General features: G+C 34.0%; 1 protein-coding gene across 1 annotated transcript; it reads left to right on the top strand.

Annotated features, from left to right (window-relative positions):
• The first annotated feature begins 1,768 nt into the window (after positions 1-1,768).
• LOC127836021 (uncharacterized) lies at positions 1,769-21,627 on the top strand. Its single transcript, XM_052362438.1, has 12 exons — positions 1,769-1,810; positions 2,048-2,120; positions 2,469-2,621; positions 3,212-3,297; positions 4,115-4,315; positions 4,800-4,847; positions 5,121-5,189; positions 5,341-5,412; positions 6,293-6,410; positions 8,856-8,934; positions 16,820-16,894; positions 20,777-21,627. The coding sequence occupies exons 2-12, from the start codon at positions 2,103-2,105 to the stop codon at positions 21,625-21,627; spliced, it is 1,770 nt and encodes a 589-aa protein (XP_052218398.1). The 5' UTR covers positions 1,769-1,810; positions 2,048-2,102.
• The last annotated feature ends 1,583 nt before the right edge of the window (positions 21,628-23,210 follow it).

The following is a 23,210-nucleotide window of genomic DNA, read 5'->3' as shown; positions in this document are numbered from 1 at the left end:
TCAACAGCTGTGAATGACATATACTGTAGTCAATATTTTGGAATAATAGGAGGTGCGCAGTTATGCAAGCGTCTATAAACTGTCAACTTAGTCCGCCATTTTGTTTAAAACAATAAAGTACATTTGTTCCCGATTTCAAAATTATTTTTGTTAAAGACATGTCATGCATGGTTTCATATCACATATGGTTTGAAAATAAATTTAATAACTATTCTCAGTAAAAAAAAAATAATTTACGAGTTTTTAAAATTGTTTTGCACAGGAAATAGAAGAGATTTTCGCTTCCTGTCAAAACAATCAAAATCATGAAAATGGCGGACAGTGTTAATCTTCAATGAAGGTCAACATGTAAACTTCTGTTCAATTGTGAATACGATCTAAACAAATTAAAAGCACAGCATCTCTTGTGCTTTGAACATTTTGTTTTTATTATTATTTAACGGAAGATTTCAGTTTGAAATGGATAACAGTTTTCAAATGAAGTAAATATTTGCACATGTTAATCTACTTTCGCTTTTAACCTGAAGTTAGAACTTAGATGAAAAATTGAAACGATTTATTTTGTTTAAATTTGGTTGTCACAGTCAGTCAAATGATTTCTATAGCTTCTTAAACGGTTTGCTTTACTGTTCATTCATTCATTCAAGTGAAAACTGATTTTAATTAGTTTCATACTAACTGCAAACCGAAGTAACCAAAACCCATGCATGATAGTTGATACAGTTACATTGGCATATCATAATTTATAAATATCTTGTTACAATAGGTGGTATTGATGTTTTCCTTATCGTAGATATTTTATTTACATTCAGAGCAATTAACATCATTTATTGAACACGTATTTGATGTAATAACACACAAGCATACATTTGATATTAATATATGCAAGAAAACAGCAAACAAGATATGGTTAAGCTTAATAGGACTTCTTACACTGCAACAGTGCTTTAATACCAGTGTTATAAATATTCAAAGACTATTAGTGCATTAAAAATATAATTTCTAAAATAATATAAAATAATTTTCCTACCTACCTACCCACCTGTAAAATCTAGGGTCGGTAAAGGGCAAACCAACAATATTTTAATAGTGGCCTTAGTAAATAAAGATGTTCTTGCTTTGTGTACAGTAGTTTTAAATAAAGCCTTTACAGTTTGGCACATAAATATAAATGCATTGAGCGGTAGCATTACCATCAACTACATTGAACAATGAACACGTACTGTATTAATTTTCAAGACAGAATATTAAAAATTATACGCTGTACGGGAGATACCAATAGGTGCAATGGAATGACCTTTTAAATAATTTAACCACCGTCTAGTGGGTCTTATGTAAGAACGTATCAAAGGGTATGATGTAAATACATGAAATAACTTAAAGGTACTTTTTACTAAAGATATAGTTGTGTGACTTCGTCACAAAATCACAACGTTTATAATCTACCATCATATAGACATAAATATTTTCACATTGTTTGAAAACATCTTCCAACTTAGTTTGGCTAGTAATTTGTTTTTGTTCCAATCGAGTGTGCAATGTGGAATTCATTCGATTGTTGTTCGCAAATTATCATGTTTTAATGTATTATTTCTTGTACACCACAGTTTGTTTTACATCATACATGTATACAGATGATGGTAGAATTCACATTTAGTACCAGTCATTCCTGCCAATCTTCTGCTTACATCGAACCATTGCTTTTATCCATTTTAAAGAACAATATCTTATAAAGTATTGTTTTACTGTGTTTATCTTTCAGAGACAAGAAAATATGTAACGTTGACAACGACACGAATAAGCAATCCAGGTACATGAACACATAAATTTATGAGATATTGTATAAATTGACAACTTTTATGTACCATACATTTTGCGGTTTATCGTGTCCACATATGTATGTTTCAATGTTGGTATGGTAAAGTATATTAAATCTTGGAAATACACATATTTATTCTTAGATATACTCACACTTTGTATATAATTGACCAATTTAAATGATAAGGTTTCTTAACAGTCCTTAATACCTGTTGCTTAACTGTTTTAGCGGCGTTAAGTTGTTTGAAAAGGTATTCTCAGATATAAGATCTGCAGCGAAGGAAATGATTCCCCGGATGCAGGTAACTCAACAAATGAGTCCGAATAAGTAAAATTTCTCTTTAATTTGAGAAAAAGCTTTTTGACAAAATATGGAATACCGACTACCAAATTATTTAATTCAACGTGTTTACACAACGTTTAACATTGAACAAAATTATTGAGAACAGGAATTGTCCTGATTTGTCATGTTTGAAGTTATCCCATTTCAAGGTTAGGAATCATAATCAGTCTGTTTCCTTAACCTGTCCTAGTAAAGGTTCCAAACAAACTATTTAGTAACATCGAATTTACTGATTATGCGGTATCCCACTGTGTTATAAACAAATTCGCACGTCTGCTGTCATGTCTTTTTTTAAATACGTTCTAAGGAACCAAGTGATATGCGTTCGCTTGAGGAAAAAACAGCGATTTTTGAGTCATCATTGAGAAAAGCGGAAAAGATGTTCAAAGAAAAGGATTCTGATTACCGACGTCTGTGGGGAAGGAGCTGTTTTCTGGAAGCAGCTCTTAATGCTAGCCAGGTAGATAAACACATCTGTACGAAAAACAATTGTTATTTTAGCTCGTCAAAATTAACCCGACACTTATCGTTGTTCATCAACCGTTTAAAAATCGTGACGACTAATATTTTAGTTTCCGTATCAAGATCGCTTAACTCCACTCCGCTACGGCAATTGTGTCATCAAATTTGTGAAACTAGTACATCAACAAAAAGTGTGTTATTTATTCATTTAATATTTAACTCACACATTTTTGGTTCGACTGCATCCAAAGACCAAGGCTTGTTAAGGCGCTCTCTATTCCGTTTCCTTAGTACAACCACAACTTGCGATCTTTAGGGGGAGATTACGTGAGTAAGGATCAAACCCGGGACCTCCTGGTCGCTAGGCGGACACCGCATACATTACACAACGGCAATATTATGACTTTCATATCAGTTTGGACGACTACTAGAATGAAATTTTTAAATTTATCAATATAGAAAACACATAAGATGCACGTTTTCTTTCGTTAATTCGATGATGCATGTGCGAGAACATTGGCGTCTCTTTTATTCTATACCTATTCTATCAATAGCAAATAATGGCTATATATGTGGCACTTGTTTCAGGGAAAAACAATTCAACGGGGCTTACATGAAGAGAAAATGAAGGAATGTGAAATTTTAAAATCTCAAATATCCACAGACCATTGTAGGTAAGTTCTCCAATTATCGACTGTTATATATAAAAAAGACATGATATAGACTGGTTATACCATGGGATGGCGGGAAGTCGATATTTTCCTGTGTTTAACAAAAATAGATGCTGGCGTTGATTTTTTTAATTGTTTATATAAATAATGTATACATCAGTAATTAGCTAAAAGATTCATTGATAACTTCTGAAATAACTGAAGTTTTTAATTATACTATATTTTTGATACCTGGTATATTGAATCGAGATATGGTGGCTTTAAATTTTATTATGTTACATAATTAGTTTAAATTTAAATTTATAAATAAGAACTTACACACACATTTAAAAAAAATACATACCCAGTTAAACAAACTTCATTTGAGGCCTATTAATAAAATGTGAAACATACTAGTAGAGGAAAATTATTGCGCTTGTAATTTAATGACATCTTTCTAAGAGGCAAAACCTTTCCCCAATTTTTTTTGCGACCAAGCTTTTGGTCAAGGCTCACCAAACTCAACTTTCTCGTGTTTTAGTTTCAATTATTTAAACTGGAAAATGATCTTTAACAAATTTAAGTAGAATTTGAAAGTATGCATTACATGTATTTCTTAATATACGCGGTTTATTTTCAATACCAAAAGTTTTCATTTAACGAAAACTTTGAGTTTTCCTATTGTAAGTACAAATGAATTACATTTATAAGTTTAATGTATCCTATCGAGTTGCTAAAATAAGCAAAACCATTTGCATAAGAGACTGATTGAACATTGGTGCAGATGCAACGTATGATCAAAATCTTTTTCTATGTTCATGGTGGTTATTATTGATTTCAGGGAACATCTATCGATAGCAAAATCATTAGAAGACATGAGAAAGATCTGTGTGAAAAAAGAGGAAACTTTTGTGAAGGAACGGACCCTTCTACAACAATCATTAGAAGATATGAAAAATATCTGTGTGAGAAACGAAGAAACTTTTGTGAAGGAAATGAACGACCTACAACAAGAGATAGCACGCAGAGAAGAAGATTTGCAGTACGTTGAGTAAAACTAATAATAAAGTGTAATGCCTTTTCTATTTACATAAACATCATTTGTCTTGTTAATCAACAGTTTGAAACAGTTTGAAATGTTTTGAAAGAGTTATGTCTTCATATTTATGTTATATTTGATGATGGTGATGGTGATGATGATGATGATGATGATGATGTTGTTGTTGTTGATGATGATGATGATGATGATGATGATGAGGAGGAGGAGGAGGAGGAGGAGGAGGAGGAGGAAAAGAAGAAGACGAAGAAGTAGAAGAAAAAAAGAAGAAGAAGAGGAAGAAGAGGAAGCAGCAGAAGGATAATAATAATAATAATAATAATAATAATAATAATAATAATAATAATAATAATAATAATTATTATTATTATTATTATTATTATTATTATTATTATTATCCTAATAACGAATTTTAATCATAACCATTATAATTACTAATATTTGTGTTATATATTCTTTACATTTCTAGGTTACTGAAGTCTTGCAGTAAAGAGGACAGAAACGAATTGCAACGACAGTAAATATCGCATTAGAATACTGTATTAATATCATAACGCTTTAAAATTTTGGCATTATCATAAATAAACAATTGCTTGAATATTTCTTGTCACAGTTGTTAAAATCGCGAAATGTGATGGTTTAGCTGTATATTGCATTATTATATTAGACATTTTAAACGAATAATAGTCTTATGAACATTACCATATTGGAACCATTTACGGTTAAATTAATATTTAAAAGTTTTTTTATCTGCACGTGATGCATGTCATTTATTATCAAATTTAAACAGAATTGAAACACAAGAAGAACACATTATCATCCTGAAGAAGAAGGAAAAAATACTGCAAGACGGAGTGAAGTAAGATTTCGTAATATCGTCTCTATTTACAACAAACTGATGCGCTTTTGTATCGAACCCGAATTTTTATTAAAATTAATAAACAACGTTTAAACCTGCAATACGCGAAAACATATGAATACAATACTCCCCAACTGTTGTATCATTGCAGCACATTGAAAGAAACTGTCGAGGTACTGAAACGTAAGTCTGCTGTGACCTTAGACGTTAGAAGTGAATCCAGGTTTGTTCCTTCTTTTGTTTCAAACGTTCAACATTGGAATCGCTGTTGCATTACAAAAAAGAGATTCTCGTCAAAGTTTGAATTTGACCATTAAAACCTAACTTATATTCTAACATGTATATTTATAAAGTATAGTTTTCATACATTTCGACATTAACTCAGTTATAATGTTTACCGAAAAAGAATTACTTGAGAATGTTTATATTACACAATAATTCAATGTATGTTTAATGGAAAATAGCTAAAACATACAACGCGATACCCTCTCGCTTGACTCAGCTGATTAGCAAGGTAAAGGTTAACACAATCATGGTACAAACAATGGATATTATGGTGTCAGCAAGTACATTTTTTCCGCCATCAGTATATATTAACTATTGATAGTCATGCTAAAGTGGATACAATAAAAAAGAGAAGCTTAAGTTGCCTGTGCATTGAAGCGCAGCCAGTGAATTAATTAAATAAACTGCTTATATTTGATTATAAGTAAGAAACCCAAACGTATCTACGTATAAAGGGATTAACATACCACATAAAGAGTTTTTGCCAAACATAAGTAATTTGGAATTTTGAGCGTGATTCGTGACAGTTAGTGAGTTAGAACCTTTACAAATGTTTTTAACCTTTTAAGAGTTCAAACGTTAAGCATAGGTCTGCATCCTATGTCGAACAATAAGATGTACAGCGACAAAAACAATGAACAACATTTTAAGCGAATAGATAATCTACTATAATAAACGTATATATTTATAAACAGAATGAACTCGCATCACACTCAAGTACATACAAATCTATGACATTTTTCCCCACATGGAAAAAGATAAATGTTTATGCTTGATAAGTATTGACAACTATCGAAAAGGTTTTGTTGCGTTTTAAGTCACCAACTTGAGCTGTTGATTGAAAAAGAAGCGCAATTGGAACAAGAATATGATGAGATTCAAAAAGAACTTAATAACTTTGACAAGCTGTTGAGCGGCCATCAGGCGAATATGACGGTAAATATTTAAAATGTGTTATGTTCCAACAGTTTATTAGTAAATTGCAATAGTTTTCCATTCAATAATGCTTTGTACCCGCATTATAGCGTTCTCTTGTTTAATATTGTGAAAACGTTTAATTAACTTTAAAAGGATTCTTTTGTAACTTAAATACGAAATAATTGACTCCTATCTTAAAATCATGAACCGTTCCAAAAAGCGACGATGCATAAGCTTTTAATCTGCACATTATAGGATAATTTGTGTCAACTATGATAATGATATTACCCAAAAGCATACATGTAACATACACAAGCTAAAATTAACTGATGTCATATATGTTCTCATATCAAGGTATCAGACATATGATTAATAAAAGACCACATAGATACCAGACCTTATACAAGTAATCATATCATATTCGTTCAAGTCACGGCTCACTAGTCATACATAAGGTCTCTAGTATAATTTGTGTTTCAGTGAAGTTCATATACTTGTCGCTTTTTTTTCAATTTTTCGATATAATGAGTGCTATAATTGGTAGTGCATTATTCATTCTGAACATACTTATTGCTGTAATATAACTATTGCTTAATAAATAAGATCAACTACTATTGAACATATAAGTACCATTAAATGAGCTGAAAGGGTTAATCTAAATTTTTTGTTTGAAGCAGATAAAGAAATCATCAAAATCATCCATGATGACTTCTGTCTATAACAACACGTTTTACTCCTTGTACCAGTATAATCTTGAAAAAGTATATCCCAGCTCAGATCACTTAAGTATATGAGAGTCAATTTAGGCCAGCAATTCTGGGCCTTGATGTTCCCCACGTAAATTTTAATAAAGGAAAATTAATTCCTGTTTCAAAATGCATATTTCTTTCTTAAACGATCAAAGTATTCTTAACAGGTACACTTACTTAGTCGTTTGTGTGCCCCCCCCCCTAAAAACATATGTGGCAATTAATACTGTTTTTGCACGACTGTGGTCTATGATGGTATTTGAAAATAATATTAGTATTTAAGCGTTATACACACTTATCCGTTACATATAGCTCTATCCTTTTTGAGAAATGCAGGATTAATTTTTTAGTGATAACATATGTCGCATAATCGGTGTAACACAATAACGAACACAAGTCCATTTCAAGTTTTATTGCGATTTATTTTTGTTTTGTTTTAAACTTTAACGTTTTCCAATATCCGTAAAATATCATGAACAAGATCTATGCGGCGGCCTAACGGCTCCGCGACAAGAAGTAACTGGGACCTAGCTGGTCGATTGTCTAACGTGAACTGATCCCCCTACTGATATGCATATATTAATATACATTGAAACACTCAATCGTGCCGTGTGCAATTTCCGACGGAAGCATGTGCACAATCGCGTGTCTAAAGGTCACGACGTAATATGACATATGCAACGGACGTATATGAACGGTAGACTGTCATTTACATGAAATTGTACAACAATTAATGGGCTTCACACGCCTACCCAAGAGATGACTAATTAGTGAAACAAGCAATTGGCAATTACTTGGTGTAATCTCCTCGTCTAGTAACACGTAAATATATGATGTATATATGTTTATTTTATGCTGTCCGGTGGTTTATAGAGAAATATCAGTGAAATAAAATTGATATTCCTCAGTTTTAAACAGTGAAAAAAAAACATTGAAAAATATCGATATTTTTCACTGTTTAACTGTGAAATGACGTCATTTTTTAGGTCGAAATGACGTCATTAATCCAGCGAAATAATACAGTTTAACTCATTTACAATGTAAATAAACGGTGAAAAAAGCATAAAATAAAAAGAAAATGTGTTGGATTCGACGGAATATCGATTTTATTTCACTCGTGATCATAGAAAATATATATTTTCACTCGTGGCTTCAACACGAGTGAAAATATTGTTTTCTATGATCACCCGTGAAATAAAATCGATATTCCACCGAATCCAACAAATATCCTCTGTATATCTATTTAGGTAGACACGATATGCAAACGAAACTAAAGTAACTATCCTTAGAAATCTATCTTATGCACTATGTGAAGCATATATTTAAATTCATTGCTATCGCGTGGTGCATATAATTTGAAATTGTATAATTTGGCTCAAATTTGATACCATGATTTAAATTAATATTAATATTAAGATATGACCGGCATCTTTATTAAAATGTTAATATATCTTACAGATCAATATTTAACCTAGTTCGAAGCAATTGATAATATTAATGAAATCTTTGCAGAAAGTATTTTGATTAAAATTTCATTTTACTTAAATTAATGCTGCATACTCATTAATTATTTTAGTTGTAGTCAATAGACTGTAGGGGGCTGGATTAGATCATTGAACGCAATACTTGGCATTTTGTATTGAATTCAACATCAGCTTCTAGCATATGTAGTTGTAACATAACCCGTAATCTTGAGTGCCTATATTATTTACAGGACTCTCCAACAACCAAAGGACTCTCTACTTTGTCAACAGACAAGTTTGAAAACGATGAGGTTACGCTTCGTAAACACAGTAAGTGAGCTAATCGTGCAGTTTCTACCGAAAATGTCACTCCACTGACAACAAAAGAGAGGATTTTGCAAGTATTAAATCGCGTTTCCGGTGAGCTATTATACGATGACATTTTTCAGATATTGTAAAGTTAGTCAGTGGTTTCCATAATCCTCGTGATGTTATGTACTTTATGTTATCTCATAATCCTAGAAATATCAATGGCACAATGGTATTGTATATTCATAGGACGTATTGGGGATTTTTTCTTACATTAATCTGGAGCTTGTATGGCCTTATTTGCACAATCCTAAGGTAAAAAATAACTTCATGCTGTCATGTCCTAGATATATAAGGCAGTTTATTTGAGACATAAGGGTCTTCATGTTATTGTATTTCACACACACACACACACACACACACACACACACACACACACACACACACACACACACACACACACACACACACACACACACACACACACACACACACACACACACACACACACACACACACACACACACACACACACACACACACACACACACACACTCACACACACACACACACACACACACACACACACACACACACACACACACACACACACACACACACACACGCACGCACGCACGCACGCATGCACGCACGCACGCACGCACGCACGCACGCACGCACGCTCATATACATATAACACATATATATATATATATATATATATATATATATATATATATATATATGATAATATACATACATAATATACATACATTTCAAAAAGCAAATGTTAACATGTGGTTGATTTATGAAAGGGCAAATAAAGTGTGAACAGCATGATTCAAAGAAATAAATTAAGTGAATGTTTCAGTTAGGGAAAAATATTTACACATATAAACATACATAAGTGAGTTTTATTGATGTATTTGGTTACAAGTTTTATCTAGATGATCTTTAGGCCAAGTTCGAACATGGGCCATGCGGGCCAAAAACGAGGTTTTAAACATTCAACATGGTGTATGCTCTCTATTTCAAGTAGTAACCATTATGTTTTTTTTCTGCAGTTGACGAGAAGATACGTGCATTCATTTTATTTGCATGCAAAATGCGATGTATATCTCAAAAACAGTTACACAGTTATGCTTTTATGTATTGACACAGTTACAGTTGGGGGCATCCGTGTCGTGTGGACACTTTTCTTGTTTCAAATTTTATTAAAATCCTGTGAAACGTTGTCCCTATTAGATATAGGCTGATATGGGATAAAAAAAAACTTGGTCACTAAGCCAATTTAAAGAAAAGTCTGTGAACACTCTAGAAACCACATTTTTCGTCCAATCTTTATTAAACTGGGTCATTTGTCAAATTGATATCTTGGTAAATTCCAAACGAGGGTTTAAATACTAGGTCACTTTGTCAAATCAAAGAAAAAGCTTCTAAATACTCTGGAAACCATATGTATTGCTTCATCTCGTGACCCAGACATGGCGAAAGCCCGTCGGCCCGTCGAACATTGCCGATGAACAATTAAAAAGGCTGACGTTGAAATGCAAGATCGTCGGACTTACTCTCCGGTTACTTTTGATTTCAAAAATTGAACCGAATTCTGATATTTCCGGATATAAAAAGTTCATTTTCGCCGAATTTCGTAAGTCAGTAGTACATTCAGAGCTACAGATAAGATGCGTATTTGCGTAAATACGCAATAAAAAATAGGTCGATACGCATTTTTTTTTCAAAAGCTGTGCGTACCGGGACGCAAAACAAATCGCCGATACCCAATTCGAGCCGTCTTCTATGCGTAATGAAAAATTCTGTTATGTTTAGGCCGTTTTGACTCGAGTCTAAATCGAATAGCGCTTGTTTATTTCGCAAAGTATTTACCAAGCGTTTAGATGATAACACATGCGAGTCAAACAAAATGGCGTCTTAAGGCGGGAGGCGGAAAACTACAACGGGCGAGGCATGGTTAGGGGTGATAACCCCAAAAAAGGGTTAGGATAAGGGTTAGGGTTAGGGGTCGGGTTAGGGTTAGGGTTGGGTTAAGGGTAACCAAAACCCTAACCCGACCCCTAACACTAACCCAAACCTTAACCCTAACCCTTTAACCCCCCCTTGCGCAATACCATACCATGCCTCGCCCGTTGTAGTTTTCCGCCTCCCTCTTAAGGCAGAAGAAAATTATGGAAAAAAATCACTTCACAATACCATGTGCAGCCAATGTGCTTCTGCATTCCGTTCCTACATTTCATCAAATGTACATGTAATTACTAACCCTGGATTACCGATGGATGATGCATGTTACCGGGTGACCTGAAACCAACTAACATGACCTCCGCGACTCGGATGTGTCGCAAGGAACGAATATTTATTGCATTTCAGACCGGGTTATCTGCCGTTTTCACCAGTGCTAGAAAACCCCATCTTACATTCCGCTGTTGTAAGAATACTCTTCAGTCTTGCGCGTTAAATGACGTTATATATGTATTCATAAATATTCTTATGACGTCATATATCGCACGTTTATGACATCAAATGAACATTTATGAATGAATGCGTGTTTGAACAATATGCAAGAAAAGCAAGCAAACAATATTTGCGGTACATACCATGAAAATCTAGCTCTCGGGAGAGCCTCGTTACCGCCTTAAACAGTATCCCTCGAGCTAGATTTCCCTGGTATGTACCGGAAGCCAGTGTAAGATTGTTATACTATTTGTCAACAGTTGTGATCTTTTAGGTGAAGATGCATTTGAACTGAAGCTAACGGTGTTTCAGAAGTTGAACTTAATTAACAAGTTGAACAAATTTAAATGAACATTATAGGCAGATTAACAGTTCTTGGCAGTGCACTTCTTACCAAAAAAATCTGCCATATAACAAGACTATTATCAAGCAATATGGTCACCTACCGTCGAAACTCCAGGCAACCAAAATTCTTGACGTAGGAACAAAATGAAATGAATTTCCATATTGCCATCTATCCATGTTTCAAGTTGCATGAAAAAATATGAATAACTTTTTAAGTTATCGCAGGATCCACCATTTTCAGCAATATTTATATTTGTTGCCATAACAACTAAAATTCATGACGTAGGAACACAATGAACTGACGTGCATAATCTCCATATTGCGATCTGTCCATGTTTCAGGCTTCATGAACAAAAAAAATGAAGAAATTTTTAAGTTATCGCAGGATACAGACAAGTGTGACAGACTCACACACAGAGCGCAAACCATTAAGTCCCATCCGGTTTCAAGTACATAGCTTGCAAAGTAAAAGAAATATGGCCTTATCAATAGTAAAGTCAATTAAGGGCAATAACCTAAATCATATGAGAACCAGAGTTCCAGTTTTTGTGCACTGTTCTTCTTCTCAATAACATCTGTCCACATAATGAAGTTTCAAGTTTAAAGATCTTATAATATAGGAGAAATAGCCCGGACAAATATAAACTATGAAAATTAACAAAGGGAAATAAATATTTAAAAAAAACAAGAGCGATTAGTTATCACATGTGTCGCTTGTCATTGCATAAAGTTTGAAATCGATACCTTCAATACTATAGGAGTTATGCTCCGGAAATGCTCCGGTTTTTAAACGAAGGGAGATAACTCAAAACAGAGACAACTCAAACATGGGACCACCCCGAGTTATGGCTTCTTGTTACAGCGTCTTCCCTCAATGAACTGTATCACTGTATAAAGTTTGAAGTCGATACCTTTAATACTAAAAGAGTTTTGCTCCGGAGACGATTTGTGACGGACAGACAGACGGACGACGGAGAAGTGTCCAAGCGACTTTGTAGTGACAAGAAAAAAAGGTGCGAAGTAACATCTTTTGCATACTTCACCTACTCTCAATGATATCTATCTAAATTTCTAGTTTCAAGTCTCTAGCTTGTATAGTATATAGGAGAAAAACCTGATAAAAATCAAGTTTAAACATTTAAGAGTGGAATAACTAAAATAATAAAAGGTGCAGAGTAACATTTTATGCACACTGCACTACATCTAAAAAAATTCTTCATTTATGAAGTTTCAAGTCTCTAGCTTCTATAGTATAAAAGAAATAGGGCAATAACATTTCGCCTTTAGCCTGTCGAAACACGAGGCTTTTCAGGAACATAACACTAACTTCTCCCTTCTCCTCATTCCAAACTCTATTATAAACATCACATTGCTTTTTGTCCTGTGCATTGCCTGTTTCATCATATTGTATTGAAAATTGACTCTTTGATACTTGTACCTTTTCACAATACCCCTTCTATGGACCAAGACCATCTGATATTAGATATGACACCTTATATTTGCTCATTGTGAATTGTTCAGAAAATGATCCAGACAACATCGCCTTCAACAGGTTGCTTATTCCATCACATTATGAGTAGGAATATCCTTCTGATGGCACTTTCATTGCCCATAATGCCTCTGCTTTTGCGTTTTGATCGTTAATTGATAAAGGCTTTAGAAAGACAGTATGCCCCTTCCTTTCAGTATCACTACCTTCTTGTTGACTGCCTCCTGATACAGGTGAATTAAATAGCTGTTTCTGGCCTTTATCTTTGTGTACTTTTACCAACTTCTTATGTTTTGATCCATCTGCATGGCCCAGTAACTGAAACAGGCCAGAATTTGAAAATGATATGCTGTAACAACACACAAAGCAATACACAGCAAAGCATTTCCCAGAATCTGCCTTACACAATTTTGGCAGGGGATCTAACACCATTTGACAGGGGATCGTGATTATTGTCTATCTTTTCTAGCCAAGTAAATATTTCTAGGAAAATAAACCATAAATGCATACCTACAGCAAACCCAAATATATTTAAAGCACTATGAATACATGTATACATATCCAGGTGATATTAAATTAACAAAACCAAACAATTATTTTGCCTATACAATAATTTTAAGACTCGTCAATGGCAAAACAACTAGTAGAACTAGGAGCTTTTTGTAAAAACTAGGAAAAAGGAAACTTTAAAAAAATATAGGACAAACTAGGAAAACTATGAAAAACTAGCAACGCTGGAAAGACTGTGTCCTGAAAAGTCAAAATCAGGTGAAAACCCATATTAAGAAAATTACTTGAGTAATACAACAAATTTAATATAATTTCGGTAAAATATTCCACAGTTTATGATACAAAAATCTTTTTTGATACATACTTTATTCACCGAAGTTGACTATTTTCGCTATTGCACCAAAAAGAATCAATGTTTACATTTAACCGGTAGTCAACAGTTTGTTACCCAGACATTTTATCTAGGATTAAATTTCGTGTGAGTCATATCACAAGTGTTCCCGGCCTGTAAGCACAGCATTTGTTCCTCGCTAAGACGAACAATAATTGTGTCGCTTCCACCGCGTATAGATTACAGACTTTACAACGATGCAAATGTAAACTTTTAACATTGCAAGATGTAAATATACGCGCTGGCCAATCTAGACGTATTTACATTCTCACAGTGGAAATTGGTAGTTAAATTTACAACATCGGATTTAGGGCAGGAAAACAACTCGGGTACAGTCTAATATCGACCGGGTACGTTTAAAGATAATTACCGTACCCGGGATACATGTAAGTATACTTAAGAGTACCCAGGGTACATTCAAGTAGTACCCGAGCCGACAATGACCAATCGAGCATAACTAATAAGTAATAACAAATAAGTAATAACACATTACTCATAACAAATAACAAAAACTATATTAGAGCTTGTGCCGAGTTAGCAAGTGATTTATTATTTTTCAAACGATACCGCTTTTAAAACCGAAAGTAGGATTTCTAGACGTATGTGTTCATTCATTTTGACAAACGCTATTATTTTTAAGTTTTGAAGCGCAAAAAAGACGGATTACTACCTTGTTACCACCATATTCTAATTGGCATACATAAAATATGTTTTTTACTTATAATTAAATTTACTATGCCAAATAAGGTGTGTGGCTTTAATCTTTAGGGCGAAAATCCTTATCTTTCAAGAGTTTCTCCACATCAAACATATTAAGAGCTTGATCTGTTCTTTTGCAAGGCGAGGTCGTTTTACTTGATATTTAAAGACGAATGGTACCGGCAGTTATTTAAGATAATGTTAGTCTTTTCCTTACATGTCTGCACAATAAGTATTTTTAACAAAGCTTATTGGATATAATAAATTTATAGACATAAATATAGCTGTTTTAAATGCATTACAGAAGGTAAAACTAGCGATATTATCTGTAATGGGATTGTTTATCATAGGACATACCTCTTTAAATGTGCGTGATAAAAAGACTCGCGACACTCTCCTAATCTATAGAAACTACACATCATTTTAAGACGAAATACTCAACATGTATTCTATTCGTATCCGTTAATAGGCAACATGTGTTTCCGTACGATCTCTCTTTTGATAACATACCAATACTATTAACGTGACAGTTTAAAATATTTATAGTAAAATTAAGCAACCGAATATACGTTCATTGCGTCGGTAAATATAAAATTACCTTTCAAACATAGAATACGTGAAATAAAAAAAAACAAAAAAACTAAGTCTCTTGCACACATTAAATTAGAAGCTTATTAACTATGTAGTAGTCAAATAGCTGCCATATATTCGTGAAACCTGCTCCGAACATTAGTTCCAATTCTATCTTGGAAATATTGAAATGCATGGCCCCAGTGGCATAGGCAGTTTTCCGAACATGGCTATAGAGAAAAGTGGTGAACAATCTGGAACTTATTTAAATATGCAAAATCAAAATGAAACCTTCTCAGACCATTTGTAATAATGATATTTGGTCCGGGTGCGAAAATGTTTCTGGTCCACTTAAAATATGCCTGTCAGGAGATGAACGAGATTTTCTTTTTTGCTCTAATACAAAAATTAACACTCTATAAGTCAGTTCTATGACGAATAATTAATGACCGTCTTCAGAATATGTGTTTAAGTGATATCTTCCTAAAGTTCATGACAGTGCCGGTCCGTTGAAAAAAATAAACATGGCTGTTGGGCGGTGGGGTGTTTTTCTTGCTCAAAACAGATACGTTTAATCGTGTGTCTGCTGAACACGTGAGCATTGTAAATTCCACTTAACATCTAAACATTTAAGTGTATGCCCTTTATATTATTTTTTGTCGCTGAATTGGTCGTTGCATTGTCACATATTTTATTTTTACGCTTTGTACAGATTTATTTCGTTGCAAACCTTGTTTACAAGCATTGCGGAAATCATATGTACAATTAAGTAATAAATTTAATAAAACTAAAGTGAAATCATCAATAACAGGAAAGTATACTGATGATTTTACAATTAAAGTGAATTCATTTTATGATGAATACATTGTTGTTCGTGAAAATTGTGTCTAATTAAGTTAACCTCAGGATGTTCCTTACACTGATTTTTGTGTCATATTTTTTTTTTAAGTTAACACAAGCATAAACATTATACTGATTTGCACATTGTGGCTGATACAATTCACGAACGGTGTATCATTAAAAATATATTAACGCAATTTTAATGAAAAAAGTTTAAATGAAACATACGTAATAGTTAAATGAGGAATAATTAACATGGCCTCAAAACTATTCAACAATATTTTTATTCACGGAAATGATTCACCGATTGGTATGTTTGTCACGGAAATGACAGAAAAACGAACATGTCAGCAGATTGAAATCTTTGAAAACATAACTATATTCTCAAGAAATACAGGCAGATAAACACATCCACCTCTGTTTTCTCCATATGCTGCATGACCCCAACTACCATGGTCGTGAGCACATACGATGATCCACGTACACACATGTAAAAATATTATTTACTACTGTCGATTCCATTAAACTGCATGCTGTCCCGGACTTGGTGTGGTTTTGAAATATACATGTTCTATTCATAGTTTTTTTTCTTTCAGATAATGTGCAAACATATTCGACGGAAATACAAGAATCTTCCGAAGTTAAAGAGGAAACAACAAATTTAAATAAAGGTATTCGCGTATGTTTAAACACTGACATTGAAGCACACGATGCATATTTAAACAATACAGGCAATGCTCAAAGATTGACGAATTGACAATTGTCCAACTTTTGTGTCCAATTTTAATAAATAAAAGAACTGTTTAAACAAAGAGCAATATAACACTACATACGTTACACAATTATGTTTTTACGAATTATCATAGTTTTTATATTGATACACTTAGAAAGCGTTGCAAACTTGAAAACGATTGAATACATCATTTTCTTGTTAATCCTTTCAAAATCGTTGTCAAAGCGTGATTTGTCTACAAACTAAGATCTGTTTTTCTTTTCGCATTCTCTTGGAGTTTGAAACAACAGTTTTTATACTCAATTATTTAACAATAAAAACGCACTTCATTAGTGTCAGACAACACATCTAAGTACATTTACTCATTGAACCATTTGTCTCGTTCAAATTACCCTTTAATTTTGTTTTAATTGTACACATCAATATAAATCACAATCAGAAATTGAAGTGCTGCGAAACTTTGATTTAAAATTACGTGTATTGCCTGGAACAACTTTCTGCGATCACTATGTGTGCGGATACTTTTAATGTAATCATTGTGCAAGAAATGACCATGTGCGCTCGCGTATTTTTTTGTTTAATGCTGAAAAAAAAATCTCAGGCACTGCAACTACTTTTTTAATGATCCGCTTCAACATGAATGCTTTTCATTATTTCGGACAATTGCAACTGGTTTTTAAGGTGAAAATGATTCATTGTCGGTATGTCGAATTGATACGATATCGACACAACGGACTATTTCTCAATATTAACTGATTAGTACACAACAAATAGGCTTTGTCAGCTTCGATGCAGTTGTTCGTTAGTTGTCCATTCTCTATCCGATAAGTGCCGTAGATAAGATAAACCATACAAAAAGATTCATTCAGAGCGTTGTATAATAATATATTTCAGAACATTTATAAATAAACGAAGTTTCACCTATACATATGGCAGATCGGCGCAATATAAATCGTAGCAAGTAGCATTGCTTTAAAACACGTCCATAAAATACTGTTGATTTCACGTAAAAAAGATTAGCTATGCAAAATTCAATTCACAGGATAATTGTTCGTTCTTAGCCGTTATTTCGTTTCGTTGTTTTTTCGTCAAACAAAGGCATGTTAATTTGGGAATTGAATCAGTCGAGTCTCTAAGCGAAGGATAGTAACATGTCCAAATAGCATATTAAATGTACGTTTATGAGTTAGAAAAATATGTTTGTAACAATGAAAATGTAACTTCGTTCGAAAAAAAAACACATTAAAATATATATCAATAGCTGGAACGCGTCCAAACTATTTGATAACAGTCAGCAAATAATAGCAATATCCCTCTTTACGTAATTTTATTAAAAGGAACTTGTACAAACATATTATAAATACAAGATTATAAATTAGTATTTACATTATTGATCAGATATTATTAACATATTATACTTGCTAATAACTAATAAACGATCAAATATTTTATGCATACGTCAGAAAAATATCAATCCGCACTCCCCATTGTTAATAAAAAAGGTAAAGTTACAACTGCTTTTTCGCTTTATTTTATGAAATAAATATCTTAAGAACGACTTATTTAGTTTGTAACCAAAAGTATTAAAATATACTCATATGAGTCATCACCATACAATTTCTATGACATCTATAAATGGTAATGGGTTAAAACTGAATTCATATGCTTTTTTCCCCTAGCTAATTTTTCAGCAATTATGAGAATGATAAACGTATGCGACTTTAAAGTCTCTATAACGCTCAAAATCAACGAAAATTTCGTAATGTAGTTCGTAAAATAAAATTAAAACCTAAACAATCAGTGTTCCTTACAGCAATAGCCACACTTTCAACGTTAGATGTGGTATGATTACAATGATTTTTGTAGATACAAAATGCTCGTTTTTATTTATTTGTGGACACAATAAATTCCATGCTAATTTCCTGCGAATATATCTATTCATACGACACACGAACACTAAAATGGTACCATGTTAAAACCATAATAAAAACAAGCATTTTGTATCCACAAACATCTATTTTACCAGACCACATCTGGCGTTGAAATTTCGGCAATTGCCATAAGGAACAATGATTTTTAATTATTAAGCTTTATTTAACGAAATATTGTACGAAATTTCGTTGATTTTGAGTAGTTACTTTAACCATCCCGACGGTTTCTTTCGAAAATAGATAAAAGAAAACACCGAGCATATATACGCCTATTACAATAAATGAAATGACTCCTTGATTTACATTATTATGCCCCCCCCCCTTAGAAGAAGAGGGGGTATATTGCTTTGCACATGTCGGTCTGTCGGTCCGTCCACCAGGCGGTTTCCGGATGATAACTCAAGAACGCTTGGGCCTAGGATCATGAAACTTCATAGGTACATTGATCATGACTCGCAGATGACCCCTATTGATTTTGAGATCACTAGGTCAAAGGTCACGGTGACTCGAAATAGTAAAATGGTTTCCGGATGATAACTCAAGAACGTTTAGGCCTTTGATCATGAAACTTGATAGGTAGATTGATCATGACTCGCAGATGACCCCTATTGATTTTCAAGTCACTAGCTCAAAGGTCAAGGTCACGGTGACCCGAAATAATAAAATGGTTTCCGGATGATAACTCAAGAACGCTTATGCCTAAGATCATGAAACTTCTTAGGTAGATTGATAATGGCTGGCAGATGACCCCTATTGATTTTCAGGTCACTAGGTCAAAGGTCAAGGTGACCCGAAATAGTAAAATGGTTTCCGGATGATAATTCAAGAACGCTTATGCCTAGGATCATGAATTTTCGTAGGTACATTGATCATGACTCGCAGTTGACCCCTATTGATTTTAAGGTCTCTAGGTCAAAGGTCACGGCGACCCTAAATAGTAAAACGGTTTCCGGATGATAACTCAAGAACGCTTATGCCTAGGATCATGAAACTTGATAGGTACATTGATCATGACTCGCAGTTGACCCCTATTGATTTTCAGGTCACTATATCAAATGTCAAGGTCAAGGTGACCTGAAATAGTAAAATGGTTTCCGGATGATAACTCAAGAACGCTAATGGCTACGATCATGAAACTTCATAGGTACATTGATCATGACTCGCAGATGACCCCTATTGATTTTGAGGTCACTAGGTCAAAGGTCAAGGTGACCCGAAATAGTAAAATGGTTTCCGGATGATAACTCAAGAACGCTTAAGCCTAGGATCATGAAACTTCATAGGTACATTGCTCATGACTCGCAGATGACCCTTATCGATTTTGAGGTCACTAGGTCAAAGGTCAAGTTCACGGTGACCCGAAATAGTAAAATGGTTTCCGGATGATAACTGAAGAACGCTTATTCCTAGGATCATGAAACTTGAAAGGTAGATTGATCATGACTCGCAGATGACCCCTATTGATTTTCAGGTCACTAGGTCAAAGGTCACGGTGATCCGAAACAGTAAAATGGTTTCCAGATGATAACTCAAGAACGCTTATGGCTAGGATTATGAAACTTCATAGGTACATTGATCATGACTGGCAGATAACCCCTATTGATTTCCAGGTCACTAGGTCAAAGGTCAAGGTCACAGTGACAAAAAACATATTCCCACAATGGCTGTCACTACAACGGAGTGCCCATATGGGGGACATGCATGTTTTACAAACAGCCCTTGTTTATCATTTAAAATTGTGGATTATGAAATACGTCAAATAAGTTAATTAAAATATTATCCTGATCTATTTCATTTGTAATAAAACAATGAAGTGATGTGATATTTGATCTACTTATTTAACGATATTCTCGATATGTTATAATGTTGATCATACATTTTTCATTTAGATTGTGCAACTGACAGCGCTCAGTCAGCTCCGAATAAACAAGTCACCATGGAGCTGCTCGTGTCAGTGGATATCAAACAGACTGGAGATGATTTGGATCAACCTATCCTCACTGGGCTTGACTTCCTACCAGACGGGAGATTGGTTGCCGTGGATTACAGGAATTTGAAATGCATCATGTTAGATGACCGACTAAAGTTACTAGGAACACCGTACAAGTTCAATATATACCCATTTGACGTTGTGTGTTTGTCTCATTGTGAGCTGGCAGTAACCACCAATAGAAAGACAGTGTGTCTCCTGTCCGTGAGTTCTGACAATGTCATCAGTCTGACCAGGCAGATAAACACATCCACAAATGTCTTCTCCATATGCTGCATGAACCCAACTACCATGGTCGTGAGCACATACAATGATCCACGTCCAGTGAGAATGATAAACCAGATCGGTGTGGAGTCTGATTTTGACCGTGTGCTGTTTAATAAGAAGACGTACAAACGTGGATGGAGCACGTGCACGTATGTCTCTTCAAAGAACACGTTGGTACTGACTGATTGGTATGCTCACACAGTGTACATGTTCGACACCGCGAAGGGAACATCTAGAGCAGTCACTAATGATAACATACAGAATCCACATGGTGCCTGCGTCGGACCCGGTGACACGGTGCTGGTGTGCAGTACGGCTAAGAGCTCCATCGTACACATCACTGTTGATGGGGACATTCTATGTACCTACCATGTAGATATGCGACGGCCGTATACCCTGTGTATGAAAAATGATGGGAGCAGATTGGTCGTGTCTGGTTTTGAAAAGGGAATGACGAAATTGATGATGTACAAATTATCATAAATGACATCATACGTAGCTCTTAATTATATCTACAATTATGCATATGCTACCTGTATTATTCTTTTTGATTTTTTTTGTAAGGGACTATCTAGGTTAATGCTATTTGGTTTGTATTCTTGGTTAAATAAGGAATGTACATATGCATCCGTGTACAAACTGCAACTACACAAATAATAATTTCAACAAATTACAAGCATGTGTGATAGATACACGGTTAATTTGTGTATTATGCACATGTTTAAAGCAGAAAAGTCTTATCTCTGTTTGATGTAAAATATAACAGTTACTTTTCCTCAGTTACTTTATGTTAATTATGAAATAATCATTGTATTAATACTTTTCAACACATGATTCTGAACACAACCATTTTAATTTAGAAATATTTTATATAATTATATCACATTATAATAAACACAATTAAAAAGCCTATATTATTTGTATTTATGTTTAAAATTATGTTTTCGAAATTGCCCAAAATATTGCTCAAATAAAACCAGATTTCAATCATTTGATATAGGTTGCTTTACCCACTTTATTCAGCAAATATGCATTTGTGACAGGCATATATTTTGTAAACATTTAACAATCACTTTTTTATTACAATGGTTTAATACTGACATGAAACTAACATGCCACTTCCAATATAAAGAAGTAAAACTCATATGCACAAGTCCATTCAATGCACAGCACTTATTCAACATGGTTGTACAATCACTTTCAAACCAAATAAAATCATAATAAATAAAATCAAGCCAGTGCCGTTTATGCAACTGCTGTTCGTATTGCATTGTCATTCACTGTAAGAGAAACTTAGCGTGGTGGTTGATGTGTTCCTCGATGAATGTGGCGATGAAATAGTAGCTATGGTCATAACCCTGGAATGAAAATAAGGACACAAATATTAGCTTACATAGGTTGAACATGAGATGCTTGTAAAACATGTATGTCTTCTAAGGGAAGCCAAGTGTCAATCAAAAGTGCAATTGTTAAATGCTGTTGAAATATTGCTTTCCCCGAGTGACCTTGACTTTTCTTGCTGTATTGATCTCAAGATTGATACAGGCCTTCCTTTACTAAAGATTAATCAGCACACAAATGACCATATGTTTAAGCGGCTTGTTCATAGATGTATGCATTTTTCAAACATTCTTGTCAAATAAGCTTACTATTAACCCATATATGCCTAGTAGACCCTCCCATCCTTCTAAATTGGATCAATTTATTTCCAAAATAAGGAATTTTTATAATATTCATTTCTATATTTAGAGTATTTCTTACAGAAATTCCTTAAAACAAACAGCGCAGACCGTGACTAGACACTGCATCATGCGGTGTCTCATCTGGGTCTACGCTGTTTGCCAAGGCCTTTTTTCTAGATGCTAGGCATAAATGGGTTAAAGCTCTAAGTGCTGTGAATAGTGTTACTAACTACAGTTGCAAGAAAAAAAGTAGAATAAAAGGTTTTGCCTTCCCCAGGATTTGGAAACTGGACTTCTTAAATCAAAAGTGACACCCATGACCTTGATCTTTTGACCTCAAATTTGCATGATTGTTTGTCAAAGAATTCGCTATGTAGCATGCAG

The sequence above is a fragment of the Dreissena polymorpha genome, chromosome 6 (assembly GCF_020536995.1).
Source record: "Dreissena polymorpha isolate Duluth1 chromosome 6, UMN_Dpol_1.0, whole genome shotgun sequence".
NCBI classification, from domain to species: Eukaryota; Metazoa; Mollusca; class Bivalvia; order Myida; family Dreissenidae; genus Dreissena; species Dreissena polymorpha.
This window is presented reverse-complemented; position numbering and strand designations above follow the sequence as displayed.

What these genes read in the sequence shown, in the direction of transcription:
- LOC127836021 (XM_052362438.1), top strand. An exon ending in CGCAGAGAAGAAGATTTGCA is followed by an intron (nt 4,316 to 4,799) that starts GTACGTTGAGTA and finishes TTACATTTCTAG; the next exon opens with GTTACTGAAGTCTTGCAGTA. An exon ending in GACGTTAGAAGTGAATCCAG is followed by an intron (nt 5,413 to 6,292) that starts GTTTGTTCCTTC and finishes TTGCGTTTTAAG; the next exon opens with TCACCAACTTGAGCTGTTGA.